At 38.8% G+C, this 22,883-nt stretch overlaps 1 protein-coding gene across 1 annotated transcript in view; it reads right to left on the bottom strand.

Annotated features, from left to right (window-relative positions):
* LYPD6 (LY6/PLAUR domain containing 6) overlaps positions 1 to 22,883 on the bottom strand; it is a 436,358-nt gene that overhangs the window by 105,431 nt on the left and 308,044 nt on the right. The window contains exon 3 of the mRNA XM_044074876.1: positions 13,292 to 13,484. Within this exon, the coding sequence (XP_043930811.1) occupies positions 13,292 to 13,409 (118 nt within the window). The 5' untranslated portion in view covers positions 13,410 to 13,484. The remainder of the gene's footprint in view (positions 1 to 13,291; positions 13,485 to 22,883) is intronic.

Raw genomic sequence — 22,883 nt, 5'->3', positions numbered from 1 at the left:
AGGTTTTTCCCAAAGGGGATGATTTTTTTGGCATTGAGCTTAAAGCCATGGTTCTGACGCCAGTCGTTGGTGTCAGTGATGCCTTTCTGTAGCATGTCAACATCACTTGGGGAGTTAATAATAGCTCCCAACTTGCAATCATCTGTGAACTTTGTCAGCCAGAGTCCCTGTGTGTTGGCCTGGACTTCAGAGAAGTAGATACCAAACATGACTGGACCCAGGACCGAACCCTGTGAGACTCCACTCATGACTGGTCTGCAGTCTCACTTGGAGTCAGCTACTTTCACACTGTGGGTTCTGTCTGTGAGCCAGTTTGCAACTCACCTACTGATATAGGGGTTGATGCCAAGCTTATTGAGTTTTTCTATGATTCCTGACTGGGGAATGGTATCAAAGGCCTTGGCCAGATCAAGGTAGCCTGTATGAACCACCTTGCCTTCATCCACACCTTTGGTGACTGACTCAAAGAATTTGACCAAGTTTAGCAGGCATGATCTACCCTTCACAAAACCAAACTGTGTGGGATCCAGAGTTTGGAGATTCCCTATATACTTGTTTATTAGGTCCATGATAATGCGTTCCATAGCTTTGCATATCAGACTCATCAGGCTAATGGGGTAATAGTTCCCAGGGTCTGTAGTCGCTCCTCCTTTGTGGAGAGGGATTATTGTAGCAGTGCTCCATTCGGTAGGGGCAAAGCCTGAGGTGAGGCTGTGATTAAACAGGGCACACAAGTGAGGTGCCTTTTCACTCTGTAGTTCATGCAGAACACAGCCAGGGATATTGTCAGGTCCCATAGAAGCTGTATTCTTGGTCTTGGACAGTGCTGTTTTAACCTGTGCAGCAGTAATACTGGGTGCCTGGCAATTTACTGGCATTGCGATTGGTCCTTGGGGGGGAAAGAGGGGTGAAGTTGGCATTGAATCTGTCAGCCAGTGTATTGGCAACATCTGTTGGCTCGGTATAGGAGGTACCATTGTGCAGTAGCTCAGAGAAAATCTGTGTATTGCCATGGAGATTCTTTATATAACTATAGAAGGCCTTGTGGTTGTCTTTACTATCTGCTGCAATTCTGTTTTCATACCTAGCTTTAGAGGATTTGATGAGGGATCTCAACTTTTTGTTGAGGCTAATAAGGAAGCTTTTCCAGTCTTGGGACTTCACCTTATTCCACATCAGTTCCTCCTTCTGTTGTAGAGTTTGTTTATGCAAGGGACCACCAGGTTGTCTTCCTTTTTCTTGGAGGAGAGTGTCTTGGTTCTATTGGGTATGGCGAGATCCATGCATTTGTGTATGTTTTCAAACAGTGCATCGGTGTATGATTTGGTGGTCATACAACTATTCTCCAATTGATGGGTGTCGTGAAGTTAGCCACCTCTGTTTTTAGGAGCCCAAAGTTAGCTTTGGAGAAGTTTTTCATGGTGGTTCCCTTTGTGGGGGGTGGTGGGGTTTTATGGATGTGGATTTCCAAGGTGATTAGTTTGTGGTCAGATCTAACCAAGGAGGAGTTGACTACTGGTGTAGAGTAATGGTTGCCCATGTTAGAAATGACCAGGTCAAGGATGTTGCTACCTCTAGTAGGGGTAAGAACGAGCTGGTCCAGGGCATGGAATTAATGAATTCCAGGAAATGTTGGGCAATTGTATTGGTACATGAATAGTTTTCCCATTTAATGGAGGGGTAGTTGAAGTCACCCAGTATGAGTGTGTTAGGTTGGACCCTAATATTCTCCAGGGTGCTTCGGAACATGGAGTGTGAGTCTTGGGACATGGTTGGGGACCTATAGCAGGCTGTGATCTGAATTGATGTCTTACCCAATGTTAGCTGCACCTGAAGTATCTCTGATGCATTATGTTGCGCATCCTTTATGATTATGGAAATACCACTGCCTTAGCAGCTTCGGTCCAAGTTCTGGGGCCAAAGGGTGTGGAATGAGTTACAGCCTGGTAGTGCAGGGATGCTTTCTGCTGCCTTGAATAAGGTCTCTTTTACAGCACAAATGTTGATGTTCTCCATTTTAAGGAGTGCTTTGAGTGAGTGCATTTTGAGATTTAGACTTCTTGCATTGAGCAGCATGACCCTCAGATTACATTTGTTTGTAGCTGTTACAGTGGTAATTTGGTCTTTGGAACACCACCTAAAAAAGGCACTATAGGGGTGGCAAGAGCCTTGGCCAGTATCCGGAAGCCCAGGGGTGACAGATGCAGGCCATCTCTGGCAAAGCATCGAGGTCTGTCAATCATGTCATCCCAGGCAGACAGATACTGCATCCCCTTAGAATGACACCAGAAACTTAGCCAAATGTTGAAATCAATCATTTTCTGCTTGTACTGTGAAATCATTCTGGGTGATGGCAGGATGCTGCTCAGGGCTGGGGTCATACCTGCCTGGGCCACATAATCCGAGAGCTCCTCCATATCTCTTTTCATGTAGTCCAGGGAGGTACGTCTCAGGTCATTCACACCCATCTGCACAATGACAGAGTCATATTTGTACCTGTTGTTGAGGGACCAGAGTGCGTGCGATATGTGGTGGATCCTGGCACTTGACAGGCAGCTGACTGTTACTTTCTCCTTATTCAACATAGTGAGTGGGACATCAGTATGCTTCACTATCGAGTCACCTATGACTAGTGTGTTGGGTGTGCTGTTTTGCCTTTGGGGCTTTGGCTGAGTGGCACACTGTTTAGGAGAGTTATGTTCTTGTGATTAGTGTTGTGTTGTGGTGGTAGAGTGCATTTCTGCCTTGGAGGTCTCTGTTGTTTGGGTAGATTTTTATTGACAGCCTCCATGCAGGTGGGTGCGTGGTTTGTGTTTTTATGTGAAGGCAGTTCTGGTGTGTGTTCTGGAGGGCTATGTGTTCCATGTGTCTGGTGCAAGTGTTGACCTTCTCCTCTTAACCAGCTATTCTGGTCTTGGCTGGAGAGTGCATGGCTTCCAATTTGGATATATAAGTGCATCTCTCACAAGTCTGAGTGTTGGGATGTAAAAGGTTGTCGGTGTACATGTTGCTACATTGCCTCAGGATGCCCAGGTTCACCAGGTTAATAGGAGAAATCACAGGGAACTGACCTTTAGACATGCTTGGAGGGGTGGACATTAATAATAAGTACTGGAGCTGTTTCCTTGTAGAACGTTTAGTGCTGGCAGCACTTTTGTGTGGTACAATAATTGCTACAAGAAGTCTGGTAAAGTGCTAGACTAATTAGCTAATAAAAGTGCAGGAGAGGAGAGAACTTATCAGATCTAAGGGAAAAATTGAAGAGCAAACTTTGGCACCGGTCAGAAGCTTACAAACAGTCCTGGATACAGCAAATCTGTATCTGGGCTATACTAGTTACAGGAAAGGTGGGAAATAAGCATAAACGTGCGCTTCACCTTCACCCTCTTCTCTGAGTTTGTGCAACCTCAGAGCAGGTATATTTAGAGATCAAGGTGTGGATGCCCCCCCCCCAAAAAAAAAAAAAAATCAGTGGAATTGTTTTTGTGTATTTTGCGATGTCTGGAGTGCCAGTGTTTTGAGAAAGTGACCACTGGAGGCCTTAGACCTTTTAATTTAATAACATGCCAACTAAACAGCAGATGGTTAATCAAAGCAAATCCAAGGACAAAATTTTAGTTTACTAAAACATCTTTAAAGACAATATAAACTATTTTACACATTTTAAGATATCTAATGTTAAGCAGTAACTAGTTTTGTACTATAATTCTGTACAAAGTCGACATTTTGCACGCAAATTGATTATAAGCAAAACATATTAAATGTTTAACGTGCTTTAATAGCAAACCACTCAACTTGCAAAACTGTCAAAATAGCCAGCTAATTTATAAAAATACTCAAAAAATGAATAATTATACACACCATGTTACCTGGTGGGAAAAAGAATGACACAGTATTTTGCCTGTTTTTTTTTTTTTCCCCTGGTGCTTGCCAAAGTGACAAACTTCTTTAAATACATTTTTGTTGGTTTGTACCCAATGGAAGCAGTGGTAGTTTGGTTTCAAATGAGATCTTTCTGACGAAAACTGACAACTGCCTAACTCTTAAGTGCTAATTTCTTATACCTTTGTGTAAGGAGTTTCTGACTCAAGAAAGAGAACCTAAGATTTGCAACAGGTGGCTAGGAGCACAGTGGTCGATATAGGTGACATATACAGGAAGCAGGTCACAAAACATTGCAAATAAATGGTTTATTCCTTTAGGAACCAAGTCATGCACAGCCACGTGTGTACTAGCCACTATGACATCCCAAACAGCAATAGGAGACACTCTTGGAGTGGTCCATACAATAATATCAAGGATCCCAAACAACTTCACGGATCATTTTCTGACATATCAAGGAACACATAAAACTCACCACATTGGCCTAGGAATGCTGAGAAACACTGGATGTATTCCATGCAACAGCAGTTAGGCATTGTGTACTGCAAGCCAAAGAATTAGCCTGCATGATTATAAAGTCACTGGATGGCACTGTTGTCAGTCATCATTTCTGATGCCATTATCACTCGTGTGAGTATCTAAGGCCTTAACAAGAACATACAATGTCCACTTGTGGTATAGTAGTCAGCTGGGCCAGGTACATACTATCCAGTTATATACATATTGTAAATACAGCACCAAAAGGGTAGGCATATTTAAAGCACACACCCTTCACTCACTCACTCACTGACTCACATTATCCTTCGGTTTCCCACAGAATTACTTCTGGCAACTATAAGAAGTAGTTGCTCATGGCACTGAATTGCCACATAAGTGTAATTTAGGACAGGCATAATCAGGGACCCACACAAAGAAGAACCACTGTGTATAGTGCCTTTGCTCAAACTACTGCAAAATTCGGATGCTTACGCATCACAGATGAAATTCAGTAGTATAATGCCAGCATGCTCTGCAACACTGCCCAAGTGTGTATCATATTGTTTAACATGTTCAGCCATAAAAAAAACAGCAGAGTGAGCCTACTGAAACACCACTCAGTTCAAATGAATGTGGTGATGAAAGGAATATAGAGCACAATAGATAAAGAGTTCAGTCAGGAACTACCCAATTTAAACTGTCTGATAAACATACACTTACTATAGCAACACTGACCACACAACACTGTTAAACTAAAATTGACAGAAAAAGTACCAGATGCGTCATGTCAAATGGTAACATAAGCCAAAGTATCCTGTATGTACACTATGTACATATATTGTACATCATACATGTGGCACTTGCTGTTATGAAACAAAGTGTGCAAAAATGCCAGCATTTGTACAATAAAGAACCAACACTGGAACAACCAATGACAATAGCAGGTTAGCATATAGGCACATGACACAGATTGCCACCACAGCTGTTTGCCATGCATCAGTATCCACATCCTGCACAGGTAGTAACAAATACTCAAACATGACGCCTAACAGTCTGATGGGAAACCAGCAAAGGAGGAATCATAACCACTAGCAGCATCCAGCAAGTCATGTCCATAAGTGGAGACCAATCAAGATGTAGAAATGCCCTGTCATCCCATGACACAGTTTAGGTTCATAGGTTCATATGCTAATGACCACTGGGGTCTTTTAAACTCTAGCCAAGCATTCCACATTTCTAACAAATTCTGATATCCTTATTATTGTAAAAGGGGGCTTGGGAGATGAAATATTTACAATCAGTAGCCTGGGAGCTGACTCACTTACAGGCTGCCTGTGCCCATTAGAAACACAGGTGCCATATCTGGGCTGAGTTTCCAGTTACCCAACTAGTGTTTAGGATACGGCGATAAATGGATTACCATTCTTCAGTGGAACCAAACTACCACCAGCAGTTACACCACTATGTGCAGTATGTGTACCAACATGACATGTGAGACACTAGCAGACACACAAAGTCTTCTCTGGTGTCTGCTTAGGCCCATCAACATGTTACTCTGTATGCAATATAGTACTGAGGCCATATCATGAAAGGCAGATGTCACTGCAATGTGGTTAGACAGCAAGCATATAGTATTAATCAACCAGCAAAAGGTACTGCATAGTATGTATAAAAGAATATCAGTGGCCCTGTGCTGCTGGTACCAGACACTATGGACCACTCTAAGGATACTCTCTCAAGTAGAGGAAATGGTTTATATTTCCCAGAATCAGTGTTGTACCCAGCAGTACCTCAGTGTCTAAGAACACTTGACCACTCCTGTAGCACACCTGCCCATCTATGACTGATGGTGTGATGCTCCTGAGATTTAGGACATATACTGTCCTCTGTAACAGACCCAGCACTGGCAATGTCTGCACCCTGCATTTTCTTATCCTAAAATTATAGATGACAGTAATTTTCAAACTAACATACACCTCAAAAAAAACTCTAGAAACTTCCTAACTAACATATCTCCTTCCAATAAATGCCCACAATACAATTTGTAGAAGGACAAAGTTGTTGAGGATATCTCAGGCTCAGCAATGATCGATGTGGAGCCTGGGGAAGTCCTGCAACTCCAAGGAGGTGAAGCCAATGGCATGAGGATGAGAATCTAATTCTATTTTGAAATGATTATGGATTAAAGAGGTTAGTAGAAGAAATGCTAGTCACAATGGAAGCAATGAGATATGATAGGAAGGTAAGGCAGAAAGCTTTGAAACAGATTATGAGATACTAAAATTAGAAGGGTTAAATGAGCTACACAGAGACCATTTAGAGATGAGAATATTTTGCAAAATTTGGCTTCAGTGGTGGGAAAATTAAACAAATCTTGGAATATAAGACACAGGGGAAATATAGAGGGGAAAGGTAAATGACGAATACATTTAAGACAATGGAAGAATTAAATGATGCACTGAAGGTTAATTCTGTGTAGACATATAGCATAAAAATGGAGTTTAAAAAATTGTGATGTGATGAAGGAATGGATCAGAAACCAAAGATCAGTTACTAAAAGTGATATTTCTTTCTTGTAAGGGAAAAGGGGAAAAAACACAAATGAGGAGTTTAGTGAAGCCAGAGTGTTGGAGGCATTTTCTCAAAAGAAAATTGTGAATGGGGTGGAGAACTAGTTAAGCTGACTATCTTGGTATAAAGGAAGTTTGACTGAAGAAAAAAACAGGCCAAAAAAGGAGTGAAATTGAATATAAGAGAGGTATTACAGGAAATGAGGTAAGCTTTTAAAAACTGGACTTAGAAGAGGTCAAGCCAGTGCCATCCCAAACAGGGATAAAACTCTAATTATACTGTAGAGAACCAAAATTTATTTGTGGCCCAGGGATATGAGATACAGTCAAGGGAGGATGGGAATGTCTGTCATGGGGTGGGTGAAGCATGGGCACACAAACTGTTCAGAGTTTTCTGGCGAAGGCTGGGAAGTCAACCATAGACTACCTGCCAATGTTAGCTCCTAGCAAAAGTGAAGAGTGGTGTGATATAATCTGTCTATTGCATGTCCCACACAGAGGATGGTGCATGTGATCATGTGCTCTGGAATGTCTGCATATGCAACATTTCAGAGGACTACAGAAAGCTTGTAAAGACTGCCACAATTCAAGTGGCCACATCATAGGAGCAATAGCAAAATTAAGTGGAAGCATTGAGAAAGTGAAAAGTTTATTTTTACATTTTAGTAGAAATGCATATTTGTGAAAAAGAATATAGCACGTAGTGCTGATATAAGTTACAGCAGTGTGAATATTACTAAACTGAAAGCATATCTGGGTTTACTTAATTATTATAACTCAGTTTTACCAACCCTGGTTATGCAAGAATGTTTTAAGAGAGGTGGCAGAAACAAACAATATAATTTTAATAGTCAAAGACCTTGCTACAGGTTGTGCATGTGCAGTTTCATTATTCATGTTCTAGAGAGTCAATACTCTCCCTTGATGCTTTTCCTTATGATAAATGTGAAATTGTTTCTTAAAGAATGCCTAGTAGCAGTGAGAAGCATTTCATTTTGCATCTCAGATACTGGCACCTGCTAAGAAAGTGTACTGACAACCAAGCAAAGATGGATCTGGTTGAATTTCTAGAATTCAAAGACTTCAAAACATTAGTTTTGTTGTGCTTTTACCTCTCAAACAGTTCACATTATTAATGAAAGAAAACGGGTCCTAAAATGACTTAACTGAGGATACATCGGTGGACAGTGCTACAAGAAATATATAAGAATAAAGCCATGTACAGACTAGGAAGGGGCCATTTAATGTGGATGCAGTCAGAAGATTACCCATTCAGGGTAAAACCTGCAGATACCACTGATGAGACTCCAATATCAAATGTCATGGACTATGCACCCATGAATAGTGAATATTTAAAACTAGTTGGAAATTCCTAAGTATCTACAGAAAGCCTGGTCTGTTGTGATGGAGCCAATGATTATACCATGTCAGATAAAATCAAACAAGCTGCTGCAACATTAAAATCACATGAACAACACTCAATAAATATACATTTCAAAAAGTCTGTATAACATTATGCTTTTTAAGATAAAAATTCATAAACAAATTTCTTAAACAGATTTAAAAATCTCATGTTCAATTAAAAGCTACCAAACAGAAAAAAGATCACTCATAGCCATATACATTTTTTCAGGTTTGGTAACATAGGAAGCATATACTATAATCCATTTTTTCAAAAAGTTTAAGATGCATTACATTTTTCTATGTACAATACCAAATTGCTAACATCTCCACCCTTATAATTATATTACAATTATATTACTAAAATGGTGATATTTTCCATGAATGACAACATGTCTGGCAAAACATCGATACTTCTGATAACAGAAATAGTCATTCTTAGTCTGTCTCTGAACACCTCATTTCACCAAATAAAAGAAAAGACGTTTAAAAATGACAACACATGTTAAGTGAGCAGAGACACAATGCTGTTCCCATAGACTGGGCTTAAATGCCAGAGATGGGTGCATGCTTTGAGTAACTATAATTAAACATTCTTCCTAGGGACAGGTTATCCCCTGAAAATGTTGAATCTGGATCATTCTGGGAAATACAGACAGAAAGGCTTAATAGCTATTATGTTTAAAAATACCCTTAACATCCTTAAGAACCAAGTACAACCTCCTACGATCTCAAACCTAGAAATTATAGCCCTACAGATCTGCCTAAACACTCAAAAATGCATCAACCTTATTGTAACCTATATCCCACCAGGGAAGAACACAGAAAACCTGGAGCATACCCTGAGCTGGCTAGCCATCAACTACCCACAAGAAACCATAGTACTTGGAGACGTCAACATTGACTGGTCTCTCTTTTCTACACATATAACTCCACAACCTATTAACCTACATGGTTTTTCCCAAAATATCCTATCCCCAACCAGAATAGGCAACTCACTTCAAAAAGAAAGTATTATTGACTGGATCCTTACTAATAGGGACTCTAATAACTACACCACTGGTACCCTTCCCTGTGACCTCAGCGATCACCTAATAACTTATATCATTAAACATAAATGCCCTACTTCTAACCCCCCCCTATATAGACTAATCAGAAACAAAAAAAAAATTCGTCCCTCAACTATTTCTTGCCGATCTGAAATCCTGCAACTGGACCATATTAAAAACTCTTTCACTAGAAGAGAGTGTGTCCCACTTCAATGATACATTCCTTAAGATACTTGACTCACATGCCCCACATAGACAAATTAGAACCAAAACTCGCATAGCACCTTGGCTAACTAGTGATACTAAATCCAAAATCAAACTCCGTGACCAAGCCTGGGATAAATGGAGAGCCACAAAAACCCCCCAAGACCGTTATAAATTTCAACAACTAAGAAACGCCACTAAAACTGCCATTACCCAAGACAAAAAACAATACTTCTGCAACCTCCAGCAAAAAAACCAGAACAACCCAAAGAAATTCTGGGCAGGTTTTAACAACCTTCTGCACCCAGGCAAAACTTCCACCCCAACCCAGGAGAAATTGTTAGAGAAAGGCCAAGAAGAAGTAGCCAACACCTTTAACTCCTTCTTCACTGAGACTATCCAAACCCTAGCCAGTCAACTTACCTCCACTTCCCCACCTGCTGCGAAACTGCATCTTGACACCCCTACCCCCTTCAATTTAAAGCCAGTCTCTTCCTCCTATGTACGCTCCCTCCTAAAAAAACTCAAACCAACCACCCTAGCGGCTGACCACCTTCCTGCGGAATTCTTACAAATTGCATCTGATGAAATAGCCTACCCCATATCAATCCTTATCAATAGAACTATAACTGAGATGAACATTCCCTCCATTTGGAAGACTTCTTATATCATTCTGCTTCACAAAGGAGGTACCTCCCTGGAAACGTCAAATTATAGACCAATAGCCATCCTGTCCCCGATAGCGAAAATCATGGAAAGATGCATCCACAAACAACTTCTTCACTATCTGACCTCTAATCATCTCTTATCCAATGCCCAGCACGGTTTTCGCCCACACCATAGTACAACTACTGCCCTCCTTTCCTTTGTTGACTCAATCAACAACAATCATAATAACAAACTCATATCCTCTGCCCTCTTTCTGGACCTATCAAAAGCATTCGATATGGTCAATCATCAATTCCTTCTTAACATCCTTGAAACCCTACGTCTGGACACTCCAGCACTAAACTGGTTCAATGCCTACCTCACTGGTAGGCAACAAGCTGTCCTGTGGCAAAACAGAATATCAGGACTGCTCCCTAATACCATAGGTGTTCCTCAGGGCTCGATACTGGGCCCACTTCTGTTTTCCATCTTCATAAATGACCTTCAATCAGTCATCCCTAAATCCACCTGCATCCAATATGCCGACGACTCCTCCTTAATCTGCTCCGACGTCTCCCTCTCGAATCTCCAAACGATCACACAACATTGTTTTTCACTAGTTGAAAAATGGTTCACTGACTTAAAACTCCTACTTAACCCAGCTAAAATGAAACTATTACTTTTCTTCCCCAACGTCTTCTCACCTCTAGGTAAAGAACTCCCAAACACTAACAACATAACCTTCCATATTAAATCCAATAATGGGACCCTCATAACCCCTGTCACCAGTACCAAACTGCTAGGTGTTACTATTGATCATAAGCTCAAATTTGACATACACATTACCCAAACAGTAAAGTCTGTTAACAAAAAACTAGGATCTATGTACAGAATTAAAACCTTCCTAACTCCCACTACCAAATTAACTATTGCCCGTACCCATCTCCTCTCTTCCCTCCTCTATGCTTCCCCGATCCTCTCTTTTCTCAATAAACGTGAACTTAACATGCTCTCTCTTGCCTACAACCACATTGCCAGATTTATTACAGGTTCCCCTTATCGAACCCATCATTGCCTTAACCTGAGGAAACTTGGATGGTTGGAACTGCCAAATCTCCTCAAACTTAGCCAACTCACAAGCTTATAAAATAATCAACCATCCTGATAGAACTCCCTCACTGTGCAGAATTCTGACTCCATATACTAACCTCAACAGTCTCCGATCATCAAACAGCATCCAGATCCTAACTATTAAAGCAAAAAGCTTAGGTGGGGATGCCCTCTACGCTAATTCCATTGGCAAGCAGTGGAACTCCTGCCAAACAACCTTAGACTTACTACTTCGCTCAATCAGTTCAAATTTAACCTTAAAGAATATCTCTCCACACAATGGATATGCCCATGTCGTGAACCTGACTAACTACATATCTCATACCTTCTAGTCCCATATCCCTAGCCCATTTCCTAATTGCAGATCTCTAAAATCTCTCTTTCCTTATAACAATTTAGGAAGATTCTCCGATTTCAGTCTATTTTCCAGTAATATAACAAAATCAATGTTTTGTGTATAACCTCCTGTCTGTCCTTGTCTTATATAACATCTATGTAATTTTTCATTCCTGCATATGTAATCTATATTCTCTTTGTAGTAACTATACTTTGAATTTTGTAATTTAAACATGTACTTCCATTTTGTATTGGAGCTTTTCTCCTCGGGCCTCTACTGAAAACGGATATGTATCCAGCTGGACCAGCCCGGTTAACAAATGTAAAATAAATAAATAAATAATAAATGTTGTTAAGATCAGATTCCCAAAATGACTACTGCCTGAAACACAACACACTGGTGACCATTTTCCACAGAAAATCACTGTACCAGCTGTGATTTTTTTTCTGAAATGTCTCCATTCCTTGCATTCGCGTGACACTGGAGTTGGTGTATACAAGTTCTGGGGGTTGCGCCTCACACTGGGGAATTGGAGGGGGCTTGTCCAAATACAAAAATGCTTTTACATTTAAGTTTTTTGCCTATTTGATATTTGGATTCCCAGTTACATGCAGTAGGTTGATTGTAGATATTTTAAACTGCAAGAAGATGTGCATGTGATACATGAGTGAATGTGCTTGCACATGCTGTAACAGACAGGCATCCTGTTCAGTACGAGTTAGGCACTATGTTTCCTACAATCACGTAAAATATAAAGAAGATTATGAGAAAACGGTTCTACTACAAATCAGGAACTTCCTGAAAATCAATGCTTCAAGAAATGAAAAAAAAAAATTCCTGAAAAGCAAGAGGGCAAAAAACTCCTTTTTTCTTGTACTTGTGCAGGGGAGCAAGCCCACCATCACCCCCAAACTTATATATATATATATATATATATATATATATATATATATATATATACACCAACTCCATGATTGCAGTAACTCGAAGGGAGAAATTTACCTAAAAAGTGAATCATTGCTGGTGAGCAACTTCAACTCACACTGGCAATGATTTCCTATGGCGAAAAATGTTTGGCATTATGCTGTTCATCTTTTTTTTCTGCAGGTTACCAAAGCTTGGGGAATTTCTACTTGACATTGTGTAGGGCAGCCTCAAAAAATGGTAGGATGAAAAAACAAACAAGATGCAGACTACAAATATATCACAAAAAGTGTGATGTTATATAAACATAAATAATGACATATCCTAGTAAAACTCACCAGTGCCCAATACTGTAACTATAGTAGCTTATAAAATAAGAGGAGTGAATACATGGTACAGATGTTGTAAGGAGAACAGCAATTATTTGAACACCAAGCAGATGCAAAAATACTTGCTAAAGAAATGAGTAATTTATGAATGAAGTAAAAACAGAGATTGCTAATTATCTAGTTCTAAAAGCTTCAGCAAAGGCCAAAACATACTGAAAGGATAGGACGCATGAACCTTAGTCGTGACTAAAACTGATGCTTTGATGTAAGATTAGTACTGCAAGTATATAGATAGGAAATATGTATGTAATAAGGCACAACCCAACAACAAACAAATAACAAAAACAAGGTATTACTTACTAGAAGGATAAAGATAGATAATGTCATTCATTGTAAAATCTCTTGAGTAAACCACTTTCAGGTTGTTGTCAATAAGGTTCAGTATTATGACCCATGCCAATGCAGGCCAAGATTTCATTGCGGGGTAGAAGATCAAACATGCAGAATTTTCTTGCTGTAAAATGTTCTCCAAAATGTTAGAAACCAGACTTGCCTGAAAAAAAGAACAAAAATGTTAACTTACAGTTAGAATCTTTTCTATTAAAAAGCCTTCAAAATATTTTATGTATTTATTTATGTGTGCATGTATGCATATCCATTACCCAAATAAGTCACCTTGATCAAAAGCCTTTTCACTGATGACCTAGGCCTCAAAGGATCAGTTGTACATACACATACAGTATTATACAGTATACAGTGTAACAAACATTCTACCTGACAGCCTCAGTGATCACTCCCCCACATTCCTCCTAAAACATCATGTTAACAGTGCAAATCCCATAATTTATAGACAAATCTGTAACAAAGCAAAATTCAACCCCCACTCCTTCATCTCCTCTCTTTAAAATTGTAACTGGACACCACTAAAGTACCTCAATCTAGATGAAGCTGTCCACTTCTTCAATAGTGTCTTTCTCAACATTTTAAACACCCATGCTCCGCTAAGATATGCAAGAGTGAAACCTACACCCCCCCCCCCGCCCCGTCTCCAAAGAGCCACCCAGGAACTAATGAAAATTAGAGATAAAGCCTGGGATCACTGGCACCTATCAAAAATCCCCTCCACTAGGCAAACATTCCTTGAATTACGGAATAAGGTCAAACAACAAATAAAAACAGATAAAGCCCATTATTATCAGACCACCCTAAACTCCTTCCACCACAACCCTAAGCAATTCTGGTCCACAATAAACTATACTCCACCCAGGTAAAGCGGACACCCTCCACCCACCCACCATCCCCTCCATCTCCACCAGTACTGCTGACTCCTTCAATAAACATTTCACTGAAACCATTCTATCCCTAGCCAAACAACAACAACCATCATCCACCCCCCCACTCCCAACCCTGATTCTATATCCCCTCTTTTGCATTTTGCTCTTTACCCACATCTTATATAAAAAAAACTCCTAACAAAACTTAAGCCCACAAAACTCACAGTTGCAACCTTCACTCAGAATACCTAAAACTTGCAGCAGACACCTTAGCCTATCCAAGTTCCTTATTGATTAACTGCTCCATATTAGAAAGTTATGTACCCTCTCTGTGGAAAATCTCACACATCATTTCCCTTCACAAGAGAGGCTCCTGCACTGATCTTTCCAATTACCACCCTTCTCTCCCTCTCTCTTACCCACTCTCCAAGATCCTTGAGAAATGCATTAACTCTAAGGTACTAAACCACCTCCTAGCTAACAATATCCTCTCCAAAACCCAAAATGGCTTCAGGCCATATCACAGCACTACTACTGCCTTAATCTTTTTCACCAACACTATCCTCCATCATAAAAACAATGGATTATTCTCCTCTGCTATATTTCTAGATCTATCTAAGACATTTGACATGGTATCACACAAAATGCTACTCTCTGTCCTCGCTAACCTTTCCTTCTCACACTCTGCCACCAACTGGTTCCAGAGCTATCTGACTGTCCGACAACAAACGGTCATCTGAAAAGACAGCCTATCTCCTCATCTCCCAGTTACTCAAGGAGTCCCCCAAGACTCCATCCTTGGCCCCCTACTATTTTCCCTGTTCACCAACAATCTACATACATCCGTAAAGCATGCTTCCCTCATACAATATGCAGATGTCTCCAACCTTATCTGCTGTGCCCCCACTCTACCAGAATTTCAAAAGATCATACAAGAATCATTTTCATCAGTAGAAAGCTGGCTATCCAACACACATCTTTTATTCAATCCTAACAAGACCAAACTCCTTATCTTCCAACCCTCCAAACCCAACCAAACTCAGACCCACTTCAAGATCCTTCCCAAAGACAGTACCATTATCTCTCCTTCAAATCACACCAAATTTCTTGGTGTGGAGATTGACAACAATCTCAAATTTGACGTACACATATCTCCTACCATACGAAAGTACACAAAAAAACTTGGGACACTTTATAGAAACAAACTATACCTAACCAAGGCAGCTAAAACCTCTGTTGCCAACTCCCAAATAATATCCACCTTACTCTATGCCTCTCCTATACTAACCAAACTTAGACAGTCTGACTAAAACAGGCTTGAAACCTGCTATAATAAGGTAGCAGAATTGGCAACGGGCACATCCTACCACAGCCACCACTACCACTCACTACGAGAACTTGACTGGCTGGAACTCCCACAACTTCTTCAACTGAATCAACTCTCTTTTGCCCACAAACTAGTAAACCATCCTCATAAAATCCCATCACTTCAGAACCTTCTCCAAACATACTGCTCCTCTAGATCCCTACGTTCCAACAGCAAACATCTTCTTCTGGTTACCAAATGCCAAAACTCCGCAGGTGAAGCCTTATTCTCATGCACCATACCCAAACTTTGGAACCCCCCCCCCCCCACTATAACCACCTTACCATCTGGCAGTCTGTTCAAGCCTGCACAAGTCTCATCTAAAATTACACTGGCTCTGCCCCTGCCCCAATCCCAACTAAAAAACTTCTACCCAAATAATATAATACTCATTTGATTATCTGCTACTGAGCACGTTAGACCTTAGTACTACTGCCTCTACAAGGTAAATACAATAAGTTCTGTTTACTCTGTTTTCTCCAAACTGTTACAAGTATCTGTTGCTGTTTCAATGCACATGTTTTAATGGATGTTATTACTATGTATCTTTTGTCTTAATGGTATGTTATCACTATGTATCTTTTGCTCTGTTATTACTGTATGTCAAGTTCAATATTGTAACTTAATTCATGCTCACTTGTGGAGCTTTTCTCCCCGGGCCTCCACTAAAAAAGGACCTGTGTCCAGTTGGAATTTCCCGGCAAACAAATGTAAATAAACATAAAGGCAGTTAAGTATCAGTATAACTGCAGGTAAGAAAGACAACAGAAAATTAAAGATGAACAAAACTGAATAACATTTTATATATATATATATATATATATATATATATATATATATATATATATACATACACACATGTAAATATATATATATATATGTATATAGATATGTGTGTGTGAAAGTACACACACACACACACACACACACACACACACACACACACATATATATATATATATATATATATATATATATATATATATACATACACACACACACACACACACATATATATATATATATATATATATATACAGTATATATATCTATCTATATATATATATATATATATATATATATATATATATATATATGGGTCTACTTCATAACAACGAAGGACCAAAACTCCGAAACTCAAAACAACGAGACAAAAACACTGAAAACCACGTGACTTTACAACACACACATAACACACAAAAACACATACACAACTACCTCACACTAACAACTCAACACCCTACACTAGAGATAGGCAGGGGGCAAGCCCCCTTGCACCCCCACACCCCCCTACTTTAATATTCTAACTCCGAGATCGCACAGACACACAAGGTAAACTCACACTCGCACAGTACAGTCCCTCAAACACACACACACCACAGTCACAACACACACTTACACACAGCAATCCCCCTCACAAATAGACTCACACAGACAAACTTACCTACAGCGGAACACCAGAAGTGCTAATTCAAACTCCCGTAACATCGGGATTTTGAATTTCGCACTTTTCGGTGTTCGGCGGTTTCGTTCTTTTGGCCTTACATTTATATTCTTTAAGTATACTCATGGTGCAGAATGAGCTTGGAAAATATGTTTTCATTCTTTGCTGATAGCCTAACAAAACTCAGCTATGCCTCTTCTTTTCCCATTTTCCTAGCATTACATAAAACAAAGCAGTCTCATTGAATGTAATCTCCACACTCCCACTTTCTGTAACTAAGAAGTCTGTGTCTTTTGTTATCACTGGTTATAAAGTACAAAATCACATCACATGCAGACTCTGTTTCACCCTTGCAGGGTGCCTTTCCTTTTCTCTATGATTGTGCAACCATGGAGTTAATATATTTGAATAACACAATATTCGAATAAAGTTCAATAAATGTGCAATCCATGAGGCTTTCTACCATTCAAAAAAATGTTTTTATAGATTCATCTGAAGGTCTGGTGGGTTTGATTTTGAGGAGCTGGGTTTACAGCTGGCGGGTTGTGTGCCAGCTTCTCATAATAGATGCATGATATCCGTTCCACAATGTAGCAAGAAAAAAATCTGCAATCATCTGTACTGAGAAATTCATGTTTTTGTATGTCAAATTTCTATGGCTTGGCTTCTGACTCTGGATGAAAAACTAATATTTTTGCTTTCATTATATCTCTACATGCATCACAGATTCCCAACCCTCACCATACTAGCCTGCCTTTTCTTTACAAAAAGCAGCACTATATAGCCGCACAAACTCAATGCAGTATACTGAAGCTACCACTTACTGTGTCACCAGCCTTTGATAGTAAATACATCGGCAGTGTACTGGTTTCAGTCACTGTAGACATGGAAACTGAGGAAATGTAGGTAGAAAGAGAACAGGAAACAAACTATGGATAAGGGAATACAAAGGAAGGCAGCGAAGGAAACTTGAATTATCTTGACCTTTTAAAAGAATAACACAAAAAAGTGAGAACAGCAGGCATCACAGAAAAAGTCTCCTAAATTAGCTACGACCTTGCAATGTGAATACAGCATTGTGTGATGATGGGAAATATTTCTGGAAGAAGCAGCCATCAGAAACATGGAAAAAAATTGACATTTTGACTCTCAACCTTTTCAGTCTTTTCATGTCTCTTAAGAGAACTGTCATTTAGTTCGATTCCTCATAATCTTGATATAACGAGAATGCACTGTGGTCACATGGATTTCTTTAGGCAACTTGTTTTTATGCTACAACAGTCAGCACTGATATCTATTAAACGTAGTATGTTTTTAGCTTTCCCTCAGTCCCTGCAGACGTAAGAGCTGTTACTCCTGCATGCCCAATCTCTACTACTTCTGTAAACAAAATATTGTCAAACTAGGCCCAATATGATCCTTAATCCCCAAAGGAAGTAAACCTTGTGGAAACAGACATCAGGATATAACAGTGGAAGGGAATGAAGAAGGGTAGGTAACATACATTCATCCAATTCTCACCGTCAATGTACTAAACATTTTTCCCATGTCTGTGGGTATGTGATTTATTTATTTATTTATAGACATTTGTTAACCGGGTTAGTCCAGCTGGGCAAGAAACCCATTTTCAGTGGAGACCCAATTAAACAATACATACAATTCTAAGTCCATGATACAGAAATAATTAAGGTACATCAGACTGGAGATATATACAAAGTAGTAAAAAGAAAAAAATTAATATGTTTAACATGTAAAAGACAGTCCATTTGTATCAGACACTAATAAGGGCTCATGTCATGACCTGAATAAAAGTTGGCTCTTATCCAACTGATAGCCACACCTACTAATATAGCATTCTGTTCCCTTCCCAATGAAGAGCAGTTGGTATTCTATTTCATCCCCATCACATGTCTGATCTGAAACAATGAGACCTTGGGCCACTAGCTAAACTGCAGTCAGAAGCAATTATTCTAACTGTTGATCATTGTGCAGACAGAAACTGTTTTTAAACTACTACTAAAGATTTCAGCTGATTCACTTTTACTGCACTCCTTATTTTTGACCATTCCAACCAAATCCTCTGAAAGTAACATATTCAAACTTTCTAAGACCCAGAGGAGAGTGTAAACAATGCTGAGATGCTTATGTTATATCACAAACATGGTTTCCAGAAAGATAAAAACCTTACCTGCAAGCAAAAATTCCCCTGTTTAGTTAAACATTTTACTAGCACAACAAGGTGGCAATAAATTACTAATAAAAGGACAACGGCAGAGTGGTACACCTCCAGTGGTAAGAGCAAACTGTTCATATATAAAGAAATTGTGATGGATTACGGTTGCCACTTTGTCCTTATTGCTTAAAGCTCTTCCTCTTGACCTATGACATTTAGAATAGAAATACTACTTAATCAGGACATGTTTCACCAAAGCTCAGACTGCTGTACTCAGTATTGCTGCATTACTGCTCTTTCCTGACAGGTGTGCCCTGTGACACCAAACACATTTATATTGTTTAGAATTATGGAAAACATCACAACCCTTAAATAGTTCTCTTTTTTCCTTTCTCTGTTTATATGCACTAGAAACAGATAAAATTTGCAAATAAAAACATGTTGCTTTTTTGGTGACAAAAGACAAAGTAACTAGTGACAGAATGGTAGAACCCCTTTGCCCTTAAAGCTGATTTAATTGTTTCAACTCACACTGAAATACCAGAAAAACAAACTACAGATGCAGACAAATAAAACAATTCCTGTGCTCCATTTTCAACATACCAGCGGAGAAACTAAAAACATTTTAGAAATGCATTTTCATTGCTTTGAAGGGAAATATCCATTACAAATACACTGGAAAATAAAAGAATATCCCACTTACTGGCATGCAGACCTTCTTTTGCATGAAGACTGAGTTTCAGTTGCATTTTACAGTTGTCACAACACTGTGATTCATTAGTTCAACGACTTGACAAAACTGACTTAGATGCAGATTGTGGTTTCCAAAATAAGGATTCTACTAGAATAACATGACATTGGCTGTTCTCTTGGCTTTAGCAACTAACATGGGCCTTTGGCTCAAAACATTTAGTACATAATCCATGTACTTTGCCAGCAAGATTGCTCTTTTCATTAAATGCCATTATAAGTAACTGCAGATACGCATCAGGGTGACAGGAACAGTACACATATGAGTTTCCCATTTGATGTGGTACCAAGTAATCAGAAAAATATTTTTGTTCTGAGAATAACAAGTCAGGAAACACCCAATGCCAATAATGGCTTAATTCATGATGGCAAGTTTCTTTTAATAAACTGCTCTACCATTCTAGCAAAATGATTAAGCTGAGCATCTGTTTGGTACACTGAACCATGCAAGTAATGTAATGCATCCTTCTGGAATTCTATATTCATTAATTGCTTTTAACATACCTCTCAACCTCTTAAAGCAATAAATCTGGACAAAGCCAAAATAAAAGTGGGACAAAGGCCCAAAAATAGGGGTAATTTTTAAATAGTGCTCATACAAACATGGAACGTTGATAGAATAACAGGTTTTGCATTAGCATGCATTTTTTGAAGGATATGAAGTCTGAAAGTGAAATCGCTGTCATTATTTTTGAAATTCAATCTTAATTATTTACCACTAATTTACCAGAAAACCACAACTTTATGAAAAATAGACCAAAAATATGGGGCCAAAATCTGGACATTCTGCAAATATCTGTACATTATACCTTGTAATGCTCTCTATCACTCTTGTTTAGAGGTCAGTATGCTCAACAAATCTATGTACATCTGAAAATCTGATCCTCTCAAGACTAGTTACTACAAAAATTTCAAAACCTTAAACCTCACAGGTTCTTGTACCTGTGTTTGGTGGTAAACCCTTAACACTGAGCACACCAGCACACTCAACAGTCCCTGCATATTAAGATAAGATTCAGCGCACTAATTTTAAAGGTTAGCAGGCTCTGGTATATCACATCCATGCCCTCTGGATTTTTTTATCATGTTTCTTACTTTCCATGCAGCAGCATGGCATATTTCTCAAATTTGTTAAAACAATTAGTTCGCCTTTAAGGAAAGGTAATTTTCCCTGATATTTAAAAATTGGCTCTTTCAGTAAGGTCGTTAATCAGTCCATGTTGTGCTAAATAAAAACTACATTACTGAACAAACTAAAACACTAAGTTCACCATACACAGAGAATAAAACTTTTACAGGCAAAAAAGCTCAAAGCAAACCAAATACCAGCTAAGGTTTTTGTGAAAACCCTTTTACAAATTACCAAGACCAAAAGTGAGGTAACCTTGTAAAAGGTGCTACTTTTCAAAACGGATGGGTTGCAATGGAACCTGTTACAAGGTAGCTGCTTGGGCTAATAGTTCTCACTCCAGGCCGTCTCAGGTTGTGTTTTGCAGCCATTTCTGCTCTGCATTATGATTTAGTATGAAACACCAGAAACTTTAATTTCAAGAATGGCATTCTTGCAGCTACATTACTCACTGTTTGCACCTGAGAGTAAGAAAAGAAATGAACTAAATTTGATTTCTAAGTGTGTATTTTACTGTTGTTAGTGTAAATAAATGTACATTTGTTTGTATTTCTAATAGTGGGATGAAGGCAAATTACTTAATAATAATGTGAGAATGCACAGTGATTGTATGGCATATACTGTAACTATCATATCTTCAGACAAGAGATAATTTCAATAAGTTAATAAAGATAATCATATATGATAATTAATCCTTACCAAAACCTGGCAACTTTATTGTACGTCTAATGTATTATAGGTTCATAGGTTCATAGATTAGTACTAAGCTAACTGCCCTTGAGAGCCATTTTAAACCTAGTCAATTATCCCTTGTGAGACTCAAACCCTGTACCTTGTGTTTGTACGGCAAACACCTTAACCATAAGGCCATCCTCCCAACCCCTATTCTTTGACTATTTCTAACTAACTGCATGTAAAATGTTTTAACTGACTTACTGTCACTCAATTTCAATTGCTGTTTATAATTGTTCTTAACTTCTACTAGTTTTATGTAGAGCTTTTCTCCCTGGGCCTTTGGTGAAAAAGGACAATTCTGTTCAGTCAGACTTTCCTGGTAAACAAATGTAAAATAGATAAAAATAATTTAACAATCCCATCATGCATTTTTATTATAGTGCTGTTATTTCTTTTGTATGTTATCAGATATACAGTACTGCAGCTACACTTTAACAGAAATTATTTTTTTGATGTATGAAGTACAAAGAGTTTTGATTTTCCATTTGATTTTGATAACTTAGGAAACAGCCTTTGTATTAAGATAATGCATTAATTTTGGTGAATGGCACACTGTTGTGAAAGTTAATATTAAAGGCCTCTGGATGACAAAGTTTGCAGATACCTTCAAACTTGGAACAGTTAACCCCCCCCCCCAAGTTACAAGTGATATGTAGAATGTGCTCTAGAAATTAATTACTACATGACAACTGCATAACAACTTGAAAAAAAAATGTACGGTTTAAGTACAAATTCTCAATGCTTACATTACTGAAACAGCAGCTGAAGAGAAAAATACTTACTATAAACTATCTCTGAGGTGACTTCACACTGGGCAAAGGGACTGAATCTGTAAGAGATATGTCTTAAGTTCAGCTCATGATGATTTAAATTATTCCCTGGGTATATTAGTTCTTTAAAATATGAACCATCCATATAACTTCTTCCATTGCGGACATCTGTAACCTCTTCCTGAGCTACTCTTTTCTTTGTACATTGAGGAAGCAGGTCTTTGTAGCATATACACTGAAGTCTCATAGTCAGATGTTCATCCCACGGATTAAGCACATATTCCATCTCTTCATACCCATGCTGTACACTA

This window comes from Protopterus annectens, chromosome 6.part0, assembly GCF_019279795.1.
Source record: "Protopterus annectens isolate FY-2018-M chromosome 6.part0, PAN1.0, whole genome shotgun sequence".
Lineage (NCBI taxonomy): Eukaryota > Metazoa > Chordata > Ceratodontiformes > Protopteridae > Protopterus > Protopterus annectens.
Note: the sequence above shows the minus strand (reverse complement) of the source record. Positions and strands in the feature narration are given on the sequence as shown.